This window comes from Oreochromis aureus, linkage group 10 (assembly GCF_013358895.1).
Source record: "Oreochromis aureus strain Israel breed Guangdong linkage group 10, ZZ_aureus, whole genome shotgun sequence".
NCBI lineage: Eukaryota > Metazoa > Chordata > Actinopteri > Cichliformes > Cichlidae > Oreochromis > Oreochromis aureus.
The window spans coordinates 26,457,255-26,479,150 of record NC_052951.1 but is presented as its reverse complement, the minus strand read 5'-3'; the positions used below and the strand labels follow the sequence as shown (position 1 = coordinate 26,479,150).

At 37.9% G+C, this 21,896-nt stretch overlaps 1 protein-coding gene across 3 annotated transcripts in view; it reads left to right on the top strand.

Moving 5' to 3' along the window:
- ncam1a (neural cell adhesion molecule 1a) overlaps positions 1-4,945 on the top strand; it is a 258,851-nt gene extending 253,906 nt beyond the window's left edge. For all 3 annotated transcript variants that reach the window (XM_039617944.1, XM_031747586.2, XM_031747585.2), the window contains one exon: positions 400-4,945. In XM_039617944.1, coding sequence (XP_039473878.1) covers positions 400-520 — 121 coding nt within the window. In that variant the 3' untranslated portion in view covers positions 521-4,945. The remainder of the gene's footprint in view (positions 1-399) is intronic.
- Positions 4,946-21,896: the final 16,951 nt, after the last annotated feature.

Genomic DNA, 21,896 nt, shown 5'->3' with positions numbered 1-21,896 from the left:
GAATTGTAGTTTGTGTTGTAGGTTATGCCTCAGTCTTTCATTCCCTCATCCATTGTGCCTACTGTACCAGCCCTGTCTCATTCCACATCAGCATTCATTGTTCCTTGAAAGTAGCTGTGACATCCATGTACTCTTATTTGATGTCTGGCTAGGATAGTGAGCTTGATCCCATTATGTGTGAAATGCATTCAGTTCCAGGAGGGAAAACAAATTCCCTCAAAGCATCTTGCATGTTTTCCCCCAATTTCCCCCTCCCTTCTCTCTTTGAAAAATGATACAAAAGGCAGCTCAGAACAGACCGTTTAGCTGTGAAAGAGAGACTTAGTGATTTGCTGCTAACAGAATCTCCTCTTTTTGTCTTTCTCTGTGTCTCTCTCATTCTTACGTTTGTGCCTGTAGTGGTAAGACTGTGAAGGATGATAACACTAAAGGCGAGGCAGAGGTGAAGAATGCCACAGCTGAAGTGAAGACAGTTCCCAACGAGGCTCCTCAGATGAATGGCAACGAAAGTAAAGCGTAATCTTCTTGCCCGTGAGCAGCAGGAAGAAGAGGGCACGTAGGGTTGGGGGGGTTCGGGTTGTTGGGTTTTAAGGTTAAAAGGGGTTGGTCACAGTCACTGAAACCTCAAAGCAATTTCACACACCACCCCGTTGCATTAGAAAAACCAACAAGAAGCAACTGAAAAAAAATAAGAAAAAAGAAAAACATTGGTCTCTTTCTCTTTCTGCGGTGTCTTCTGACCAGGAATATGTAAAGACCTCATGCACTTGCCTTAGTTCCTTTACATAAGTTTACCTGTTTATTTGTCACAGAAAAAAATAGATCTCTTGTAATTCACCTTCTTTCTTTGACTTAATATTAAATTGATCAGCAGAGAAGAATCGACACTATTTTCCTGTAGATAAACATGGTTGGACTGTAGCTTTACTTCACTGATTACTGCCTTCATGATGTACACACATGTAAGTCATGTACATTACCGATACTACTATTCTTTATGCAGTATGGTCATCATCGTGGTAATGCATTATGAAAAAATGGGTCTTTTTTTTTTCTTTTGTCGATATTTTTTGTGTTTGAATAATATGCAGATAAACTGCCTATTTAGCTTTTTTCATGTGTTATTTCCAGTGCTAGAGATTAGAACATTAGCATGCCTGATTTTGCAAGTTTACTGTACTTCTGTATGTGTTGCTGTCATTTGGTTCATATTCAGACTTATTTTTTTTTTTTGTCTCTGTGTGTTTCTGGTCCAGATGTAGCCTAAGCCATGATAAATGAAAGAAAATTTATCATGTTATAAGTGCTACTATTAATTGGTTTCAACCCTGTCGTCCTAAAAATTACATTTATATACAGCAATCATGTTTTTTATAAGACACATAGCTAATGCATGCTTACAAATTATTTTATAGATTTGCTCCGAGTTAAGGGGAAGTCTATAAACAGTGCATTATTTGAATTACATGCATCAACACGTTTGGGGTAAAATACAGAAAAGGTGATGACACATACATTTAGACTGAATGTCTTTGTGCAACCTAATTATTAAGTTGCTTATTAAGTGTATATAAACTTAAGTTTCAGGAGACAAGTTGGGTTTAAATTAAGTGATGACAGTGAAGAATACAGAAGAGTACAAATGTGTTCCTTTGCAGTGATTACATCTCTTAAAGTCCAGCTTTCAAGGCTGGATGAAGTCTTGTTTCGTAGAAGAATTACTACCTTATTTTTGGCTGAATTTGGTGAAAAGCTCTGTTGCATACTCGATATCATCAGTATCCTAAAACCCACCAGTCATTTATTAATACTGTTTTCGCTCTTCACCAGCTCAAGCAAGCTAACATGTGACCAAATGTAATAGACGGATTGATCATTGATTATATATTAAATAAATGGGACCAATGAAATGGGATGCTACAGGATGTAAATAATGGAAATCTGACTTATGGCCACTATTTCTTCTGGGTAGTACTTTAGGTAAATTAAGCTATATAGATAGATCTGCAACTAATATTTTACACTGTCTGCTCTCTACCTTACATTGAAAATAATGCAACTTCCTGTGTATAATTTTTGGTCTCACTGTTTGACTAGAGCCAACCATTAGTTTTAGTCCTTGTGAGTTTACCTTGGGGTAGGAATCAGTATATAACAGAACACAAACCCATGAACGTTTTTAGATTAATGGGAGACTATACCTTTGCCTCCTTGTCTCTCACATGCTGTCACTACAAAGTCACCTTTTACAGAAGTTTCCTTTAAGCATTCTTGACCAGCTGTTTACGTGACAGCTTTGGGCTTAAATGTGACTCAGAGGCCAGATGTGTTCAGTTCAGTTTGGATTAAAAGGAGATGTTTGTTTGAACTTTAGCTTAGGGTTGTTAAATATTTGACACCGATTTGTCTTGACTGGGCTAACCTCCATCACTCACCGGGAGATTCAAAAGCTCAGCTTGTTCAGATTCGCTTACCTGTCAGTGATTTAACCATCTAATCGTCTCAGCTGTTGTTTTTACACTTGCACCACAGCTGCACTCTGTGTGAGCTTGTGTTACCACTGCACTTACCAACAAAGTCTAGTTGCTGGAATCTTTATTAAAAATGTCTGAAAGTTTGTAGATGAGTTGGCTAAGTGATCATATTGAGCTTTTTATGTAACCAGTCTATAATTGTAACTGCTTCTTTCTATTAGGAAACCTAATATCAATTATTCTCTGATCATTACAGAAATTTGTGAGCATGTACAGTACACAGACATAAGCTGCTTGTGCATAGAAACCCATACCATGAAGCTCCCGGTGCACAGATTTTGTGTTAATGCCAGAGGAGGTTTTAAATTCTGCAGTTATTGAGTCAGCAGAGCATTGGCAGCATTTACACTCTATGCGTCTCAGCACTCAGCCGCCCCGCTCTATAACTTTATAGGGTCTGCCAAGTCATGGCTGAGTGGCTGTGGTTGCTAAACCTTTCCACTTTGTAATACCACTTACAGCTCATTGTGGAAAATCTAGGAGGGAAGAAATTTCGCAAATTGACTTGTTGCAATGGTGGCATCCTATTACAGTAGGAACTGAGTGAGCGCTTCAGAATGACCCATTTTTTCACAAATGTTTCTAAAGCCAGACTGTGTGGCCAAGGTGCTTGATTTTATACATCTGCAGCAGTGGGTCTGAAAACTCCTAAATTCACAGATTTTAGACCAATAAAAATATCCAATCTGTCACAGACCATAAGCATTTCTAAAGACAAATGTTGTGATTAAAATACTTGATTAGTGACTTGAAATGAATGTACACTCTAACCTTTTTATCAAATCTTAATGAACTTGGCTCTTTTAAGCAGGAATTAAATGTATCCTTGGAAATGAAAGATCTCATTATATGTTTAGAAGTTCACCGAAAACATTTTTCCCACACTGCTATGGATTTGAAAGGTAATGAGACTATGTGTGACCTTTTTTGTACAGTGTTCCTCCTACTTTAGGCTGCAAGCTAGTACACTGAATGTGTGAAGCCATTGTGTCCTTTGTCATAGAGTTGAAATAGCTTGTGAAACATGTAGCTGATAGTATGCGACAGAATTAGCAACACCGATGTACAGAAGTCTGACAGCAGCAAACTGGAACGACACAGTGCCTTTAAATATGGAAACGTTGGCATGCGATCAGTTTCTTTCAGTGTCTGCATTAAACATTTCACATCTCCATTTCCCTGCTGATTTGCTTTTTCATTTACTGCATTTGATTTGTTAATTAAGCCGAGCTTTGTTGTCTCATATAAGTCTTAAATGGCTGTATCATTGCGTTATTATGAGTGCTTACAGTGTCCTTGTTGAAGGAGAATTCTGGTTTATTATAATTTGGTCTTGTATACAGTATTTATGTTTGGTCATCACTTCTGTCATAATAAATGGAAATTTCAAATGCATAAATACACACTTGGTGTAGATCTTTATAATTAACCTCCTGTCATAACTAATACAAGTCATGGCCAAAATTGTAAGAGCTGCAATCCTTGAAAACTTGCACCATATTACAAAGATGTTTCGAAAACACTGACATTGGAGTACAAGGCACATTGACGCTCAGGTCTCACATTCTCTATAATATTTGAAACACATTTGTCTAAAGCAAGCATGCAACATATATTAGAAGGATACTATTACGTAATCACTTTTGCTATGTAAAAACTATTTATGGCTTAATGAATTGCATTGATCTTGTGTTGTGTAACTTTGTCCTGTTTGCGCAATTTTGCTTCAAAAGAAACGTGATTTCCTTGCACAGCTCTGAAATGTAAGTTTTTTAAAAGGGTGCGGTCTCATGACCAAACCTCACTGTTTCCCCTGTGAAAGTATTGTACATGAAAACTTTTTCCACTCCAGTCACACCTCCTAAAATTCATTTGTGAAGTCACATCGGGTGAGCCGCAGGCCTTTGTTCAAAACCTCAAAAATACAAGAACGACACAGAAGCAGCCTTGGATTTTTCCTTTGACTCCACCACTTGATTCAGTCAGAATAAAGACATCTAGTTCTACTCAAGGAGTTTTTCAGGTTTTCAGAAAGATGAAAAGCATCCTTTCAAGGTTCTCTATCTCACAGAGAATAGAATAAATCCCCTGCACACAAATGTCTAACCCCAAACTTCTTCCTATTCAGTCAGACAGGAGCCTTCAGCTTCCACTGCCAACACTGGTCACTCTCTTTGATCCAGAGCTCCCTATTCTTTTTTTTTTTCTTATGCTTTTTTTTGTGTGTGTAAACATCAGCTCTATGCTGCAGGTCAAAAAATCTGTAGGCTACCACTCTTCTGTCTGTCTGCCCACTGTCGCAATTGTAAATACTGAATACTAACTGAGGCAAAAAAAAAAAAGAAGGAAAAAACATCCTGACCTTACATTCTGCCGGAAATTTTGTGTTCAATAAAATTAAAGGAAAAATGCATCTTGTTAAGGTTTTTTCTTTCATACCAAGAATTGTGCAGACACGCATGATGGGATGCTTACTACCTCGTTTGCATATTTAAACATGCATTTCAGAAAACTTGCAATGCAAAAATTGTTCTTTATGTAGGTAACCTAGAAAAGTTCAGCGGTGATATCTGTTAGTCAAATATTTTAATATGTCAAAGAAGACTGACAGCTACAGTTAAGATTAGTTATCACCTTCATGATTTGAAGGTAAACACCTTCAAAGCAGTGGCCTATATTTTAAGACAATTTATCGAGCAGAATTTCTTTTGATCTTTTAAAGGAGAAAAAATGTGGCTACTCAGCGACGGTACCTTGAATTTTATTCTTATTAAACATTCTGAAAATTGTATTAAAGTATTTTCATAATAGGAAAGAATAACTAAATATAAAGGCCACTTTTGACTGCTCCCCTATTAATAAGGGATCGCCACAGCAGGTGTTTACGTTGGGAATTTTTTTACGATGCCCTTCGTGACGCAGCCACAGAGGGATCTGCGTCTCCTCCCAGCATCAGACTGGGGTTATCTGACTTGTAAGGCAAAAATTTAAACCATTATTGTAGCCAGCTGCCATGTAGGTCAAGAAATTCACCACTACTGCAACTGATTTCAAAACACTTACCTAGACTTAAAAAAAAAGAGAATTTATTTTTTAATAAGCTTTTTGTTGTTTTAAATAATTATATTAATTATTAATTATATTTAATATATAACATATAAAGTGAATATTTGTGTTAAAGTATTAATATTTTTAAATACTGTATGCTTATATACTAGACTTGTCACATAGTGGATTAACAGAACATAAATGTTGAGTAAATAAAATACATTTACAGAATAGGTGAATGCTGCTGCAAAAGACCTTAAAATTCAGTTTGCCACCTCTTTAAATTGCTTACATTACTAATTATTTGGGGGGTTTTTTAACTAAAAAGAAGTATCCACTCATTTATGAACATAAAAATATCATTTTTACTTAACACCTTATATTAGCAGGGAATTTTTACATGGATGAAACACAAACATTAGTATTTTTTTTCTTTTTCTTCTCTTCTTCTTTGATTTATGAAGCACTCATGCTGATAAACTTCTTGTTACAAGAAGAAATACCCATTGACATACATCTATACACAGCATCAGGCCCTATGCAGTTCTCTGTAATGACCATTAGAGAGCAGTATGCTCCCAAGCTTGAAAATGGACCTGACACTAAACAACTAAATCACAGGATGAGTTAGTTTACAAGATTAGTGGCACTACATTGTTTTCTGTAATTAACATAATATTACTCTATTATCTCTTAATGTCTTTATAAACTAAATAACTAGATATTGTTGATTTCTGACAACAATAGAACATCTAATGTTAAACTCCGTTGCATTTTAGTACTAAATTAACAGCAGAAACATTTTAATGAATGTTTGTGGGACTAATTAGACCCTTACCGTCTAAATAATCAGACTTTCCTCAGTAGTTCTTATGGATATTATATGATCCTATGTTTTCCAAAAGGTGGCAGGCTAACTCCAGAAATGTTGAGCAAAAGCAATCAATACATGATTAGAATGTCTTTAAATCAGAAATGTAGAAGCGCTGTTGAAGGAATACAAATCGCTGTAAATAAAATCAGGTCACTAACACTAATGAGGTTTATGTTAGACTGGTAAAATATGCAATGTGAATTTGAGCTGTTTCTGTATTTTACACTTGAGGTATGTTTAACTACCTATATCTATATATCTATCTATATATATATATTAAACTCATGCAAGTTTACCTGTACTAGATTATTTATGCTCTGTGGAAGCACTAGTTACACCCTTGTAAAAAAAAAAAAAAAGTCCAGCATTTAAACAAACAAAGTTGTGAAGCTGTGATTCACAACAGTATGCAGGTCCGATTTTCATGTGGTTTATCAGAACCAAATATCAGCTACATAAGTAATATGACTCCTCAAAGCTCCATATCATCCCTTTTCTCCTTTTCTGTAGAGATCATTTCACTCATCTGCTCAACTTTGCACTCACCAGATTAGGGTGCTTTTCAAGGGCTCTATCCCTCCCCCCTTTCTATAACAATGGTCCAGTGTGGTTTCCCTGGGATTGATCCCATACACAGATAACTACAAGCACATAGCCTAACCTCGTGGCTACTACCTGTCTGAACACACATTTAATCCTGCCGTCGCACACACACTGCCTTATAATAGTGAAGCCATGTGTTAAGCTGATTGGTACACACCACACCTATCTCTTGTTTAGAGAGGACATTAGTCAATGTGTGGTAATGAGTTAATTAGTAAAGTGGTTGAGTCATTTATGTAGATTTTTGTCTACCTTTTGTCATTGTCAAAGTTTCCATTTGCAGCATGTTTTAAGCATTAATTTGCTGTCTGAATGGCACAAGTGAGAATCAAGATACTCGGGCCTGTGTTGAACTGAGATGGGGACAGCAAATGAGTTAACAGTAAAACCTGAGCACATAAACATCTTACCGTATAAGCTTGAGAAGTTGAATAGTGGTCATCAACAACCCAGTTTTGGGGTAATTTCCTTACAAACTTTAGGAACTTTTTCCTTCTGGTTCTTTTTAGGAGAGTTAGCATACCTGGTGTCTCTGTGATTTAAGGCACAATTTCACAATGAACTCATTTGCCACACAGAGTCAAAGCAATCAGCTTCTTCTCTCTTTGTGAGATTTCCTGGCATTTTTCTGCATGTGACTAATTTCGATTTATTCTAAGGTGCAAACAGAATTTAACCACAAGAAACAAGAAATTTCACATTCAGATATGCACATATATGTGAGAAGCATCTGAAAGTGTTCAAATGTTTCCCTGATTGCTTCTGACAGCGCCTGTCTGCTGTAGTGATTTGAGCACGATCTTGGTCTTTGAACTGCCTTGGAGCCCACCCTCAGCATAAGCATCAATATAATGTTCCCAAACAGAATGCCGGTAATATTTTGTGCCAAACGATAGAATAATTTTCCAAAGTAAAAGCCTGTAAATTGTTGTAAACAATCAAATGTATTCACTGGAGATGGAATGATTTGATGAAACAGAAGGCCACGCTTCTCATCATAGTCAGCTTTGTTGAGCAGATTAGAATGCAGTCTGAATGTACCAGACACTGAGCCTCGGTTTGTTTTGAAATATACAGAAGCAGATGTTTGCACAGCAGATTCTCTCTCTTTTCTCATTGCTTTCCTTTCAGATTTTTGAGACGTATTTGTTTTTTGTCATGCAGAGCCACGTTTTGGTCTTCTCATTTCCAGGCTGTTCCTGTCTTGTTCCTTTTTCTTTTGCCTCAGCACAGGGTCAGCCAGCCATGAATTCCTATCCAGAACACTCTGCTTCATCTCTGCTTCCCAACCTCTAAATCACATCAGTGTTACATCATAGCACACACAGACACACGCGCATAGACACACACGCACACAAACTCACACACTGTGGCCACCATGCCAAGAACTTTTCTTCTCACACAGTTTCCCTCCCCTCTCCCAAACTTTCCTTGTGAAGAGTCATCTACATTTTTAAGCCAATCTTTAACCAAGAAGAACCTGTTTTTATTGTGCCATAATTTTTGGATGGACACCGAGTACTTTTGGTCTAGATGTGCTTTTGAGAAGGCAGTACAGGGCAATAGGCATCTGTTTAATTAATTATCTTTTGAGTTAAATAGTAACAAATAGGAATCAACAATTGGGGGGAAAAAAGAAAAAGAAAAGAAGAGTTCCCCAAAATTCAGTTTTTATTTCATTCTTGAGTAATCGTAAAATGTTTAAAAGCAGGGAAAAAGTATTTTTTATTTGTTTAGATGTGAGGTAATCTTTCTATTTTCATTTCTTTCAGTCTTTGAATTTGGCCAAACCAAATCAAAATACAATATTCTAGGAGCTGAGTAAAGCAGCAGAATAAACAATAGATGGACAACATTTCATCATTTAATACTATTTGTGCTGCCGTAAGTCACTTCCAGTACGCATGCATGCTGGAAGGGAAAAAAGTCATTCTTTACAGTAAGATCTTGTGAACTTTATTTCTTTATTTTGTTTTTTAGTAGCATTCAGCAGACAGACAGCTGGCACAAAAGACGTTTGATATGCAGACATCAGTGAGATGATTATTGGATACATTGTGCACAAATAATCAGTTTTTATCTGTGTTTTTTGCACTGGGGAATAAAGCGTGACTGATACTCTGACACTGGGAAAATAACATGCTAAAAAGAAAAAATGACAAATGACCCAAAGAGCTTTCCGGATCTGTTTCAGCAACTTTCTCTTTTTGCTATGAACTCTTTATGTATAGACGACATTTATATTTTCCTCTGCATGAGCTTATTTTCCTAGTATTATGTTTGGTTTCGCATATTTTTGCAACAGGGCTGTAAAATAAAATGAAATTTATTATTATTATTATTATTATTATTATTATTATTAATAGTTTTGTGTTGCACAACCATTCTGTTTTTGATATATTAATAAATAGGATTTTTATATGTAAAGGTGAAACGAGGCCAATAATAACATTTAGATTCCAAAAAAATCTACATTTTGCAAATCTCTGTTTGAGGTAATATTAGTACCATGTGAAAGACTGACTTCAAAAATATACTACATAATGAAAAGCATAATTCCTATACAGTGTTGTACTTTTTTCTTTTTCTTTTGTGGCTGAATTCCATTATTACAAGAGGATTAGTGTTGTTGTGCTTTGGTATTTGGCACTGACCCAGCTTATAGTATAATAATAATTCAACTTTACAGACTTCTGCTTTTTATCTCAATTTCAAGACTCCTTATAAGCATTTTTAAATACAGAAAGTACAGTCATTAAAGGGCTTATCACTAACCATAAGTGATAACTAAACTTAAAAATATGTATGTATAGAAAATAATGTAATTTGGGTAGTTTAACTGTTGGTTTGGTTTTAAAGTCACACATATATGTAGAAAATTTTCAGCGTATTCACATACTTTTTTAAAAAAAAATCAGAATGCCCATTTTCTTTTCCTGTTTTGGTATTCTCTTAGTGTACTGGACCTTTCACAGGAATGCACCAGGAGTTCCGGCAAATTACAGAACCTTCGGTTTTTTATCAGCAAATCTTCAGAAGGGGGCTTCTTCAAAGAAATAACTTCCCACTTCACTTCTTAAGCTGAACAAAAACTCCTTTTAAATGAATGGCTTTTGCTCACAGCTTGTGGCCGCAGCTGGCAGTATTGTTGCCCACTCTCGTCCTCTGGTCACAGAACAGACAGACAGAGGATGAAGGGCGATGAAGGGGGTTGACACAACAGGTACACACATGAAACAACTGCAATTATTGCACCCCCCTCCTTCTCACCATCTCACTTGACAAGGCCGATTTATTTTAATTTGTTTTATTTCGTTTTATTCTCCTCCGATGTGTTTGTTGTCTGGAATGTCTGGGAAAAGTGTAACCAAGACAATCTTTGATTCTCTGGTTTGGTTTAATGAAGATCACTGAAGATCTGAAAAGCACTGCAGGCCACGTATTGTTAACACAAAACTGGAACTGGACAATACAGATTTCCAAAAGAATGATTACATTGGATTGGAGATGGATGGATGGATGGATGGATGGATGGATGGATGTTCGTCCTGTGGAGAAGATATGATGGGGAACTGCAATAACTGCCACTCATGTGTTATCAGTTCATGTGTGTAAAATAGTTAAAGCACTGTATGAATGTGTGTGGGTGTGGGTGGGTGAGTGGGTGTGCCTTGTACAGTAAAATGTTTAAAGTGCTCAACAAGAACAGAAAAAGCCCTACAGAGATCTGTTCAATCCACCAACAATCTAAAGAACTCTACCCGCATTGCTTTGTGTGTAATGACCACAAGCATGTAATTTCTACGATATCGACCTGCTCTGCTCTTTTATGAAAACATATCCAAATGCCTCAAATTACACCATGTGTTTGACAACTGTAAACTGTTCTTCAGTCGCTGATTTATCTGTTCTTCGATTCTTCGTGCGTGAAGACGTGCAGTATTTCCTCTGACCTTAATCGTCCATGCTACCTCAATTTGTTCCACTCTGTATGGGCATATTAACGCAGATGAATCTAAGGTCAAGAGCTTTTTTTCCTTTAAGTCTGAAATAGATTTGCGTTACTTAACCCATTGTATAAAACTTAACCCTGTTTTACATCATCTTCCACAACTACACAAACTTTTGAGAAAGGTAGAATTGGGCAAGAAATCTGGATGAAGGAAAGCCCTGACCTTGCTGACTATCCTACTCTGCTCTTGGAGTGATCTGATATTAAGGAGGAGACTTAAGGACAATGTGGTAACTGGCAGGTGAACACGCACTGGGGTGAGTGATGGGGGGGGGGACAAAAGAACTAACTGAAACACATGAAGGTGAGTAAATTAGAAACCAACTGGAGCCAAAAACTAGAACCAAAGCACTAAGCTAGTTTAATCTTTAAGCTTTAGTTAACAGGAAACACTATCTACATATTCTAAGTGTCAGCAAGAAACTCTTATTTTCGTTTTTCTTTTGTTCATCATCTCCGTCTGCTTTGCTAAAACTGTACCCAGTTACAGTTTATTTGAAGACAAAATGAAAAGTCCACACATTAGCAGATAATCTGTGTTGAACATCAGTATTGGTTAGAGGATAAACAAATCAAGGTTATCCTGAATGATTCATTTACAGATACTGGAATCTAGATGGAAGAGAGAATAGGGAGAAAAGAAAGAGAGAGATGTGCTAAAGGATTAGCTGTGAGAAGCTTCCCTGCAGTGAGTAGGCCTTCTTTTTTCCAGGAACACCAGGAACACTGTAAGGTGATTACTGTGTCGTTTGCCATCGGTCCAGTGGTTAAGCACTATGGACACAAGAGCTTGACTGGCTCTACTCAGCACAATGGGAATCAGAGCAAGACTTTTTTCTTTCCCCCCCCCCTTTTTTTTACCTGCCTTTCATCAACCTATGTGCAAACAAAAAAGAAAAAAGGGTGTTTACTCTTTAAATTAAATATTACCGACTGAGAATCTGGCAACTTAAAAAAGGAGCATCGAAATCTGGCAAATTGAGCCAGGAAATATATCAGAGAGATGTTTGTAATTCTGCTTTGCTGAAGAGAGCTCGGTTTTTACACTTTGTATAAGTGTGTGTGTGTTAGGTTGGAGATAGGATGAAAAATGGGTGATGAGAAGAAGAGAGGTGGTCCTTTTCTTTCCTCTCAGTGAAAGGTAGATGTGGTCTTTCCACAGGAAGTAGACAAGACGTGGTAAATGGTGGAGACAAGGAGTCAGCTCACATACACTCACCTAAACACATACGGCTCTTTAAAGTTTAATTAATAATGTATATTTTTATGCTTTACAAACACCCACACCATATGCATATGAATAAGATCAGTAATCATTTTTGTGTATGTGCATATATGTAGTGTGAGTATCACAGTTATGATAACAGCCTATGTTATTATTGTTGGGCAGATCATGTTTAAATAGAGAAAACACTTGAAGAGAATTAAAACTGCACTGGTGGATGCATATTAAAAATATTTACATTAACAATTTATTTCTTGATGGACTATTGATGAACTCGATGGAACCTGACTGCTGCTGATTAGTTGCAATCATACAACAAGACTGTGGAAGATAATGAATTAATGAGTTTCGTGCAAAGGGTACCTGGGGGCACCAGTGCTATCAGACATCCAGAATGAGCTCAGAGCGGAGCTACAGCTTATTCTTGTTGCTTCTTCAGTCTAGTGGATTTGTGCGTCTGATCAGGATTTTCCAAGAGCTTCCAGCTGGTGGGAGACCCCAGCTTAGGCAGTGAGATTATACACTATATGGAAAAGTAAAACTCTTTGGTGTTTCTGGTCCTGGAAACACCAAAGTTAAGCACATAGTTATATGGTCTAGCTTTATAAACATTTGTGAATTAAAGGGGACGTCCTAAAGGACTTGTTGAAATCAAATATCATAAAAGGATGCCACCACTGCAACAAGTTTGTGAAATTCCTTCCCTCCTCGATATTCCACGATTAACTGTAAGTTGCATCATTACAAAGTAGAAGAGTTTAGAAACCACAGCAACTTGTGCGTACTGAGACACACAGTGTGTAAATGTTGCCAGCACTCTGCTAAATCAGTGACTGCTAACTTCCAGACCTCCTGTGGCATTAACCTCAGCACAAAACTGTGCATCACAAGCTTTATGCCATTTGTTTCAATGGCTTAGCATTGAAACAAATAACATAAATGGCGTAATAGTTCTGTCTGTATATGTACTCTTATTTTAGGAAAGCTCTGGGAATCCCCCAGGTAGGGCTGAAGAATGTTGCTAGGACAACTGGACTACTTTGTCTAACCTGCTCAACCACTGTGAGCTGACTTTGGATACGTGTCAAAAATGATAGTGTCTTTGAAGCCAGAATGCACCAGCAATGCAGCTCACGCGGAATCAAAGTTATCCTTGGATTATCATTCAAAAACAGACACAACATTTACATAAACAAAGCAGATAATAAAAAATATTCCGCGTCTAGCAGTAAGCTTATACTACATATTTAAAAGCTGAAACTAGATAGGGCTTCTCACATTATTCTTTAAATGCTGCCAATATCAGATTCCAGAATGAACTAGTTACTCTGCTCAAATGACCTGGATGGCCAAAAGGACAACGACAATGATGTCACCGTTGGTGAGACCACTACAGTGCAGTGAAATGAGTCAAATTTATATGTATGATTGTGTGTTTGTGTGACAATGCAAAGTTGAAGCCAGGAGTTGTTGAAGCATGAAATGAGCGGCTTCACTCAAAGAGATTTCTTACAAAATTTCAGGATTTAAAGGACCGGTGCCTCTTTCAGCTCCTCTTCACAAGAGGAAGGCACACAGGTTATGTGAGTGATGTAAAAGTTGCAGGAATTCTGTTTTGACTGTTCAGATGATGGTTTCACTTAAAAAGAGATGTTTTTTTTAAATTAGTGTTTTATTTACGGCCTCATAGAAATGGGCTTAACTGAAAAGGCCGTGTGATTTCTGCTGTTCACATTGGCATTAAAGACACAATCACATAGTGATATACGAGTCACAGACGAGCAAAAAATAAATAACATTTACACCTAAATACCAAAAGTTAGGTTTTCATTGCATAAACTCAATTAATCACAGACTTTAAACACCCAAATGTAGTATGTGATCCCCCCCCTCTCCCTGCAATCCCTGCACCAGTGATGCCCTTTCATCTGAGCAAGTCTGATCCTGTGCAAAATCCCAGTACAATGGACAGATATGCTGTGTCACAGCGGTGTGTTTGAAAAAGGTCGTGTGGGGAATAGCGGTGGAGATAGTAAAGAGGCTTTCAAGCCACAGTAAATTACACATTTTTAAATTTATTAATATAAAGAAAAAAGTGTGTGTACGTTTCCTCTCATACACTCAGTTTACCATACATTCAAGACAAGAAGCTCCACTGTATTTTTTTAATACAGCAAAATGTAGCTGTACTCATTGCCTTCATCGAGGTATTCACCATATGCCTTAATGAACTGTGAGTTGCAAGGAGCAAACAAACAGAATGAAAGCATTGCCGAGGCTGTCAGAAGGGCTGAAAACCTTAGCTATAGTATCTTTAAAAGTGCAACCTCAATAAAAAAAGACAACTACAAAGCTTAGCCTTGATGCCAGTCGAGCTTGTGAGACTGAAATCTGTAACTTTTAGAAAGTAATTTCTGCATCGCATTGTCTAAGACTTTCTAAGATAACTGGCAGGCAACTCCAAGCAACCGACACATGAATGGGCAACTCAGATTTCGGTAATACAAGGACACTGCTCAACTGTTCAGTCACAAAGGTGGGCCTTTGGATCAGTTTGTGTCGACAGGCTGCCTCAAGATCTGCAGAATTATCACCTGTTAGGAACCTCAGCAGCTGTGAATATGTGTGACTTTCACAAATTCCTTTTGATCAATAGAGTCATTGTGATTGAAATAAAAAGATCACTATGACACATGCTTTAGTCTACTCCATTCTGCTCTTGTTTAGTGAAATAATGACATGAGCACAGCGTCTCAAAATCATGTTCTGTGGTGCACTGCTTGCAAAAAATCATTCCAGAGTTCTGACAGAACAACTCTCAAAACACCTCCGTAGCCCACAGCCTTTTAAAGCCTTCAGATTCACCTGCAATTGAATGTCTTCTGCCAAGATGATCCTTCAGACGTACATATTTTTACAAAAGAGGTTTTGCAAGTTCCTGAAGAATCTTTAATGAGGAACAAAAAATTTTCTTGACTCGCTCTTTCTGGTGATTGTTTCCTGTAATATTTCCACAGAAAGAGGCAGATTCACTTATATTCTTCAAAGCATCCACGCTGAGTACTGCTGCATGTTCTGGCAAACTAAATCTATCAGCTGGGTCGACTGCAACGTTAAAAAAAAAGAAAACAAAAAAACAGAAACTCACACCTTTCAGTTGCAAATGCTGCTCTGCTTCTAACGTAGCATGACATCACAAGTATCTATCTCTGCAGCATCACTCGCAGGTATTCTGGGAGTATAATAACAAATGTCAAGTGTGTCATGTGTCTCTTCACTTTCTCGCGCGGTTGTGACTCTGTTCAGCTCTGAATGTTTGTCAGCAGAGGTGTCTGTCCTACTGGATGTTAAACAGAAAGGTAAGACTGGTAACTTTCTTATTTGGAATTTCTGAAAACTACATTTATTTTACTCCATTCACTCCTTTTCCCACGTTATATTACTTTTTCAATTTTTCTGAAGCTTGTTTTATTGGAAATGCAAAGCCTTTAAATAGCAAACAGACATGCACATCATTTTAAAGGAAGAGGTTACTTTGAGGCAGTTCTTGCTGTTGCTCTGATAACAGCTTAACACTTAATCAAAGCTCCATCTTCTATTATCTTGCATTGCGCTGCAAAATGTTGTGCTGGGACTTTACTTTTGAAACTTGAATCTCTAAAAGCAGTTGCAACATGATGTCTAAGAACAGCAATAGTATGCCAGTGACAAATATGACAGGAAAATTAAAAAATATATATTTATATGATTATCCAAACGTTTCCCAAATGTTTTTATTTTCTATTTAACCCAGATTTTATTTGAAGGTACAGTACCAGAGGCTATTTTATTGACTCTTGCCATGGTTTTATTTTGTGTGTTTTATTCTTTTTTTATATATTTGCATGTTTTTTAAATATTTTTTGCATGCTTTCATTATTTCCTACCAACATCTTCCTAATCAAAAAAAGTTATCAACACCTCCGGAGTCACTGTGTATAAACGACAGGAAGTCTGCACAGACAGAGAGGAGACATGCAGCAGACACACAGCGGAGCTTCAGCAGAGCAAGAGGGAAGTAACAAGATGGACATTGCAGACAGACGGGATGCAAAACAAGACCTGGGATTGGCCACGGAGCTGTGTTTGTGGAACTGGTGTCGGATGTGGAGGAGATGGACCCAGTAAAAGGTGTTTGCAGTGAGACACAAATCCAGTGAAAGACTGATTGCTGTGATAATGCCAGAGCAGCATTTGTGTTGAGACTGTTGCATGCACATTATATCCAAGGCCGACTGCTAATATAATTGGTTTTAGTTAAAGGCCCTGTACTTGTTTTTATTGTAAATACATTTATTATTTCCTTAAATCTCTTACACTGGGTATTGCACTCCTTGGCTAAACCCCCCCTCTCCCCCCTAGCTGCCCACCAACTAATGGAAAAGAACCTTATTTTCCTTTAGGAGGTACAACAGACTGACAAAAAGGTGCTTTATCGTTTTCTTTTTATCCTAAATTTAAAAAAGACATATAGATTTTCCAAATTATAATAAATGTTTTACATTTATGTAAGACTTCCAGATCTCATGATATGATTGACTCATTAGAGTAGATGCCATTCATGTTTTTTCATGCATCATAATGTTTACTTGCTTCAAACTTAATTCTCGTAGTCATGTTTCCTCATAGTGTTTATCAGTGGCTTGTGTGAGTCTTAAATCATAAACAGTAATTGTAATATTTATGTAAACACTTAAACCACACATCAGATATTTATGAACAAAACATTAAAGTTGAAAAACTTTATTGACATTGATTGCTTTGTGTAACCGTGACTAGAAACTAAACTAATCCCCGTTTTGAGGGTTGGATTCAAAATGATGTTAAAAGTCAAAGATAAAAGTTACAGTCTAATCCAACTTGCTTCATAATCTGGCTCATTAGTATGTATGGCCCCCATTTGCCCATGTGTACTCCCAACATCTGGTCATGCTCCTGATGAGACAGTGGATGGTTTCCTGGGGGATCTCCTTCCAGACCTGGATCAGGGTTCCTGGACAGTCTGTGGTGTTATTTGGCAGCAATGGATGCACCAATACATAAAGTCCCTGAGGCTGTAAATTGGATTCAAGTCTTTGAGGAATGTGAGGGCCAGTCAGTGGTATCAATGCCCTCATCATCCAGGACACTTTAGCCACACGAGGCCAGGCATTGTCCAGCACCAGGAGGAACCCAGGGCTCATGGCACCAGCATAAGGTCTGACAATGGGCCTGAAGATTTCATCCCTGTACCTAACAGCTGTCAGGTTACTGTTGGCGAGCATGTAGAAACCCTCCGAGGATCTGCCTCCACAGATCACCACTGCCCCACTGCCAAACTGGTCATGCTGGATGGTACTGCAGGCAGCATATCAGTCACCATGATGTCTCCAGACTCTTTCACATCTGTCACATGTGCTCGGAATGAACCTGCTCTCATCTGTGAAGAGAACAGAATGCCAATGGTGGGCCTGCCAGCTCTGATGTTGTCTGGCGAATGGTAATCTAGATGCACGGTGCCGGTCTGTGAACACAGGTACCACCCTCATGCCACGCTCATAGAGCCTGACTATGACAGTTTGATCAGAAATATACATGAGTACCCCTCTGGAGGTCATTTTGTAGGTCTTTGGCAGTGCTCCTCCTGTTCCTACATACACATAGGGCCAAATGTCAGTCCCACTGTTGGGCTGATGCCCTACAATGGCCCTATCCCATTTCCTGGTATCTCTTCCACACTCTTGAGATTGTGTTGGGAGGCATAGCAAACATTCTTGCAACAGCAAATATGGATGTGCCATGCTGGAAGAGCTGGATGGGCTGTGCAACCTGAATGAGCTGCTTCACGCTGCCAAGAAATGACAAGGGCACTAACGAAAACCAAAACTAGAAAAAAAGGAATAACAGAGAAAGCTGACTCTGTGTTTCCCTTATTCTTTTTCTGAGTGGTATTATGCATCGCATTTCTGGGTGAATTAGAAACTTTACTGTATGCTATTAAGCATTACACCGGATCTACCAATCACTGAACCTGTGCTTTAATCTGCTTCATTTTGTCTCACTCTTTAGCCTGTCTCGTTTCTCCTTACTGCCTGTCCTTCTGCATTTATTTCTTCACCCACCATTTCACCATTGAGTTCTTCTCTTACTCATTACAGTGATGTGAGATTAATTTAAGTACACGGACTTGGCGCTAAACTAGTCTATCTCTGGGCTTTTTGGCCCTTCCAAGATGTCCATGCAATCTCCTCTGAAAGGAAAGGGGCTATTAAGCAGCGCATCACAAAAGGATGGAGAGAATCAAACCGAGGGCAATTGAACACAGGTAGACAAACAAATTCACACAGTGACACCGGGAAGAAATTGAGGTGTGCATGTGCGTGCGTGTGTGTTTGTAGGTCTTAGTTCTATTGTCAAGTATTTAACAAATACCCTGAGTGTACGGTTGCAGCATCTGTGAATACAGCAAACATATGTTGGTGTTTTAGGCTCAAAAGAAAACTGAGCATATGTAGGTTACATCGCTGTATAAAGTCTCAAAGAAAGGCGGTTTAGATGTTTTTGATAGCATGTACAGTATCCAAAAGGCAGTCATAATTACAAGAGTGTAGCAAGTACAAGATGGGGAAGTCACTGAAAATGTTCACTACTGCTTCCACTTTACATGCAAATGCAATGAATGCAACAATCGCCTAATTCCACATGCTCCCTCTATCTCAAATGATCCATCAAAAAGCAACAAATGAGTCCTTCTTATGCAAAGGAAGAATAAGGAGATCCCATGCATCAGCATTACTTTGAGTGGGATCGTTATAATATTCGACATTAGCACCACTTTACCAACAGAGCAGCTGAAAGTGCAGAAGAGAGCACAGTTCAGTGTCTTAACAAAATACAGAAGACGCTGTTCTGTACAGGTTACTGGCCAGCGTTACTTTGCTTGATTTATTCATGAAATACTTTTTTAAAAATTGTTTTTAAATGGGACTTCTTGCCCAGTGATGTCTATGTATGCAGTATATTGATCATAAAGACATTTATTGAATTAGTTTGTCAAGATTGTCCAGGTTGTTCAGTCCCCTGATGAATAATGCACAACCCACAAACTTGTAACATTCAATTTCTGGCTGCCCAAGCCTTTAATGCATCATACTCCCTTCTTTTTCTTCTCATTCCCCAGCTGTATCTCCTCAAGTGCCTGAAAAATGCACAAATGGAAAGTTGTCTGAAACCTCTTAGCTCAGGTTTCATTTCCAAGGCAGGCATTTCACCAGGCATGGTTTGACAGACCAGTAACAATCACAGCCCCAAAATATATGAAATAGCAAGCTAGCTGAGGCCCAAAGCCCGATCCATTTGAGACAAACAGTGAACGGAAACCAAAGGCTTTCTGCCAGACCTCTCACAAGGATCTCGTCTGTTATCGGGCTTAATAAATTCCATTTAATGGAAAAATGAAAAAAGAAGCACCTACTTTGCTATTTATGGATGTCATAATACAAAAGAGTATGAATTCTACTGTATGATCTTCAATGGCATCGAGTTTATAAAAAAACAAGGAAAAAAATAATGAATCTATTTAAATTCACAAAAGCACGTCTGCACACAGTGTGTGTTAGCTCACATACATACACAACATTGTACTCAGAAGAAACAGCAATTGCCTAAAAAAAAGTATAAGCGTTGCCTCAATATAAAGTCAACATATTGAAGTTGTATGGAACGCTGTTTATGCTACTTTTAGACAGTGACATGATATTTATTATTTGACTGAAGTTATGGGAAACAAGTGGCATCAAATCAAGTAGAAAGATCGTGCACAAAGTACAGATTCAATCCAAGAAGTAGATTAACATAAAAAGTATCCCGGATTAGCTGCAAGTGCTTATTTCCTATTTATTTAATGTATTAATCTTATATCTTTAAGGGTTTATAAAAAAAAGTGCAAAGACTACACGTCCATGTGCTTCCCACAGGCTTGAACAAATGTGGTTCCGGAATGGGATTTCCCTGAAGAAAGACTGCATTCGACATACAGTGAAAATCCCTCTGATTTATTTGGTCAATGTCTGCCTCATCCACTCTCACTGTACAATGCATAAGGACTACCTAAGGCATGAGAGGGAATTGATCTCCTGTCAGACTGTGAGTCGGGCTCTCTCCTCTCAGATCACCACTTTTCTGCTGTGATTTCTTCAACCGGGGAGATCAGCTGACATTTAAATGGGTTCAAATATGTTAATTATTAATGAGAAAATTACCCCACCAAAGTCCATGTGGGGTTTTGTGTTTGTCTGCCCACCTTTTCTTTTTTGCCAGCCTCCTTTTTCTGTGTATCACCTGTCTAAACCACAATAGATCCAGATCTCAAAGCTTTGTTACAGAATTTAAATTCTAGAATTCAATAAGAAACTGAATAGGAGGGATTATATAAAACTGATCTCTAAACAATACCTGGGGTGAACTCCTTCTTTCGCTTACAATTAGCCTTATCAGTGTTCATTTAGCTTATAAAAATAATATGGTGAAAAAGCGATGAGTAGACGCTGCACTCGCAGATATCAGAGTTGGAGAAATACATAAAGCTTCAAGATAAAAGAGGTTTTCTCTGCTGTCTGCCTTTCCTTCTCCTTTAAAAAATGCTTTTGTTCTTTTTGTTGTTCTAATTTTGTTGTTTTGTTCTGAATAATTTGCACTCGTGTTTGAAAATACAATGAATCATCACAGTAATGCTGCCTTCCCCTGAAAAATAGCAGGGCCGCTGTGACAGTTTGTCACACACAGACATACCAACGGTTTTTTGTTTTCCTTCAGAAGTATGGCCGCTTGCGATGCCGGGTCATAAATTTCTTCAATAACTTAGCTAGACATCACACACCGACATCACAAGGGCACATCCATTATTTTAGGGTAGACGCTATAAATGACCCAAAGTCTCACTGCAAGGATAAAGCCACTTGTTCCACCGAAGTTAGCGTTGTTCGCTTTGATTGCTTGCATTTTGGATTTTGTGCTGCTCGTTTTTCATTTTCTGTTTGTTTTTTCTGCCTCCACGCAGGCAATACTTCAAATATGCGCACAGGACATTGGAATAATCTGACACCATGCATTTACTATAAGCACAAAAGTTATATCAGTGAATAATCATGAGACAAAACACAGACTCTTCAGTTTGCTTAAGTGCTCTTCTTTGATAGCTAGTGCTACAGAAGTGTTCTAATACATGAAGGAGTACAAATAAATGATATTTTGTTAATTTGATAAAAAAGTTGGGTGGGTTTTCCCCCTGTGGCTATGTGAGAGATAATACATTTAATATTTTATCAGATTTGATGTTTAGCCAGTGAACACAGAACTAGTATGAATTATTTGAATTTTTTTTTTATGGCTTTTTGAGGTGAAAAGTGCATTCTGTTTTACAACGGAAAAATGTTATCTACAGATGATAATTTATTGCCTTTTCACTAGCAACCTTATCGCCTTTGTAATAACCATCCTTTCAACACAGTCAATGGTCTGTCAATGGTTGGTTAAGAAATGATTGCAGAGTCTTAGATCAAGGTACTCCTCACCTGAAACTGA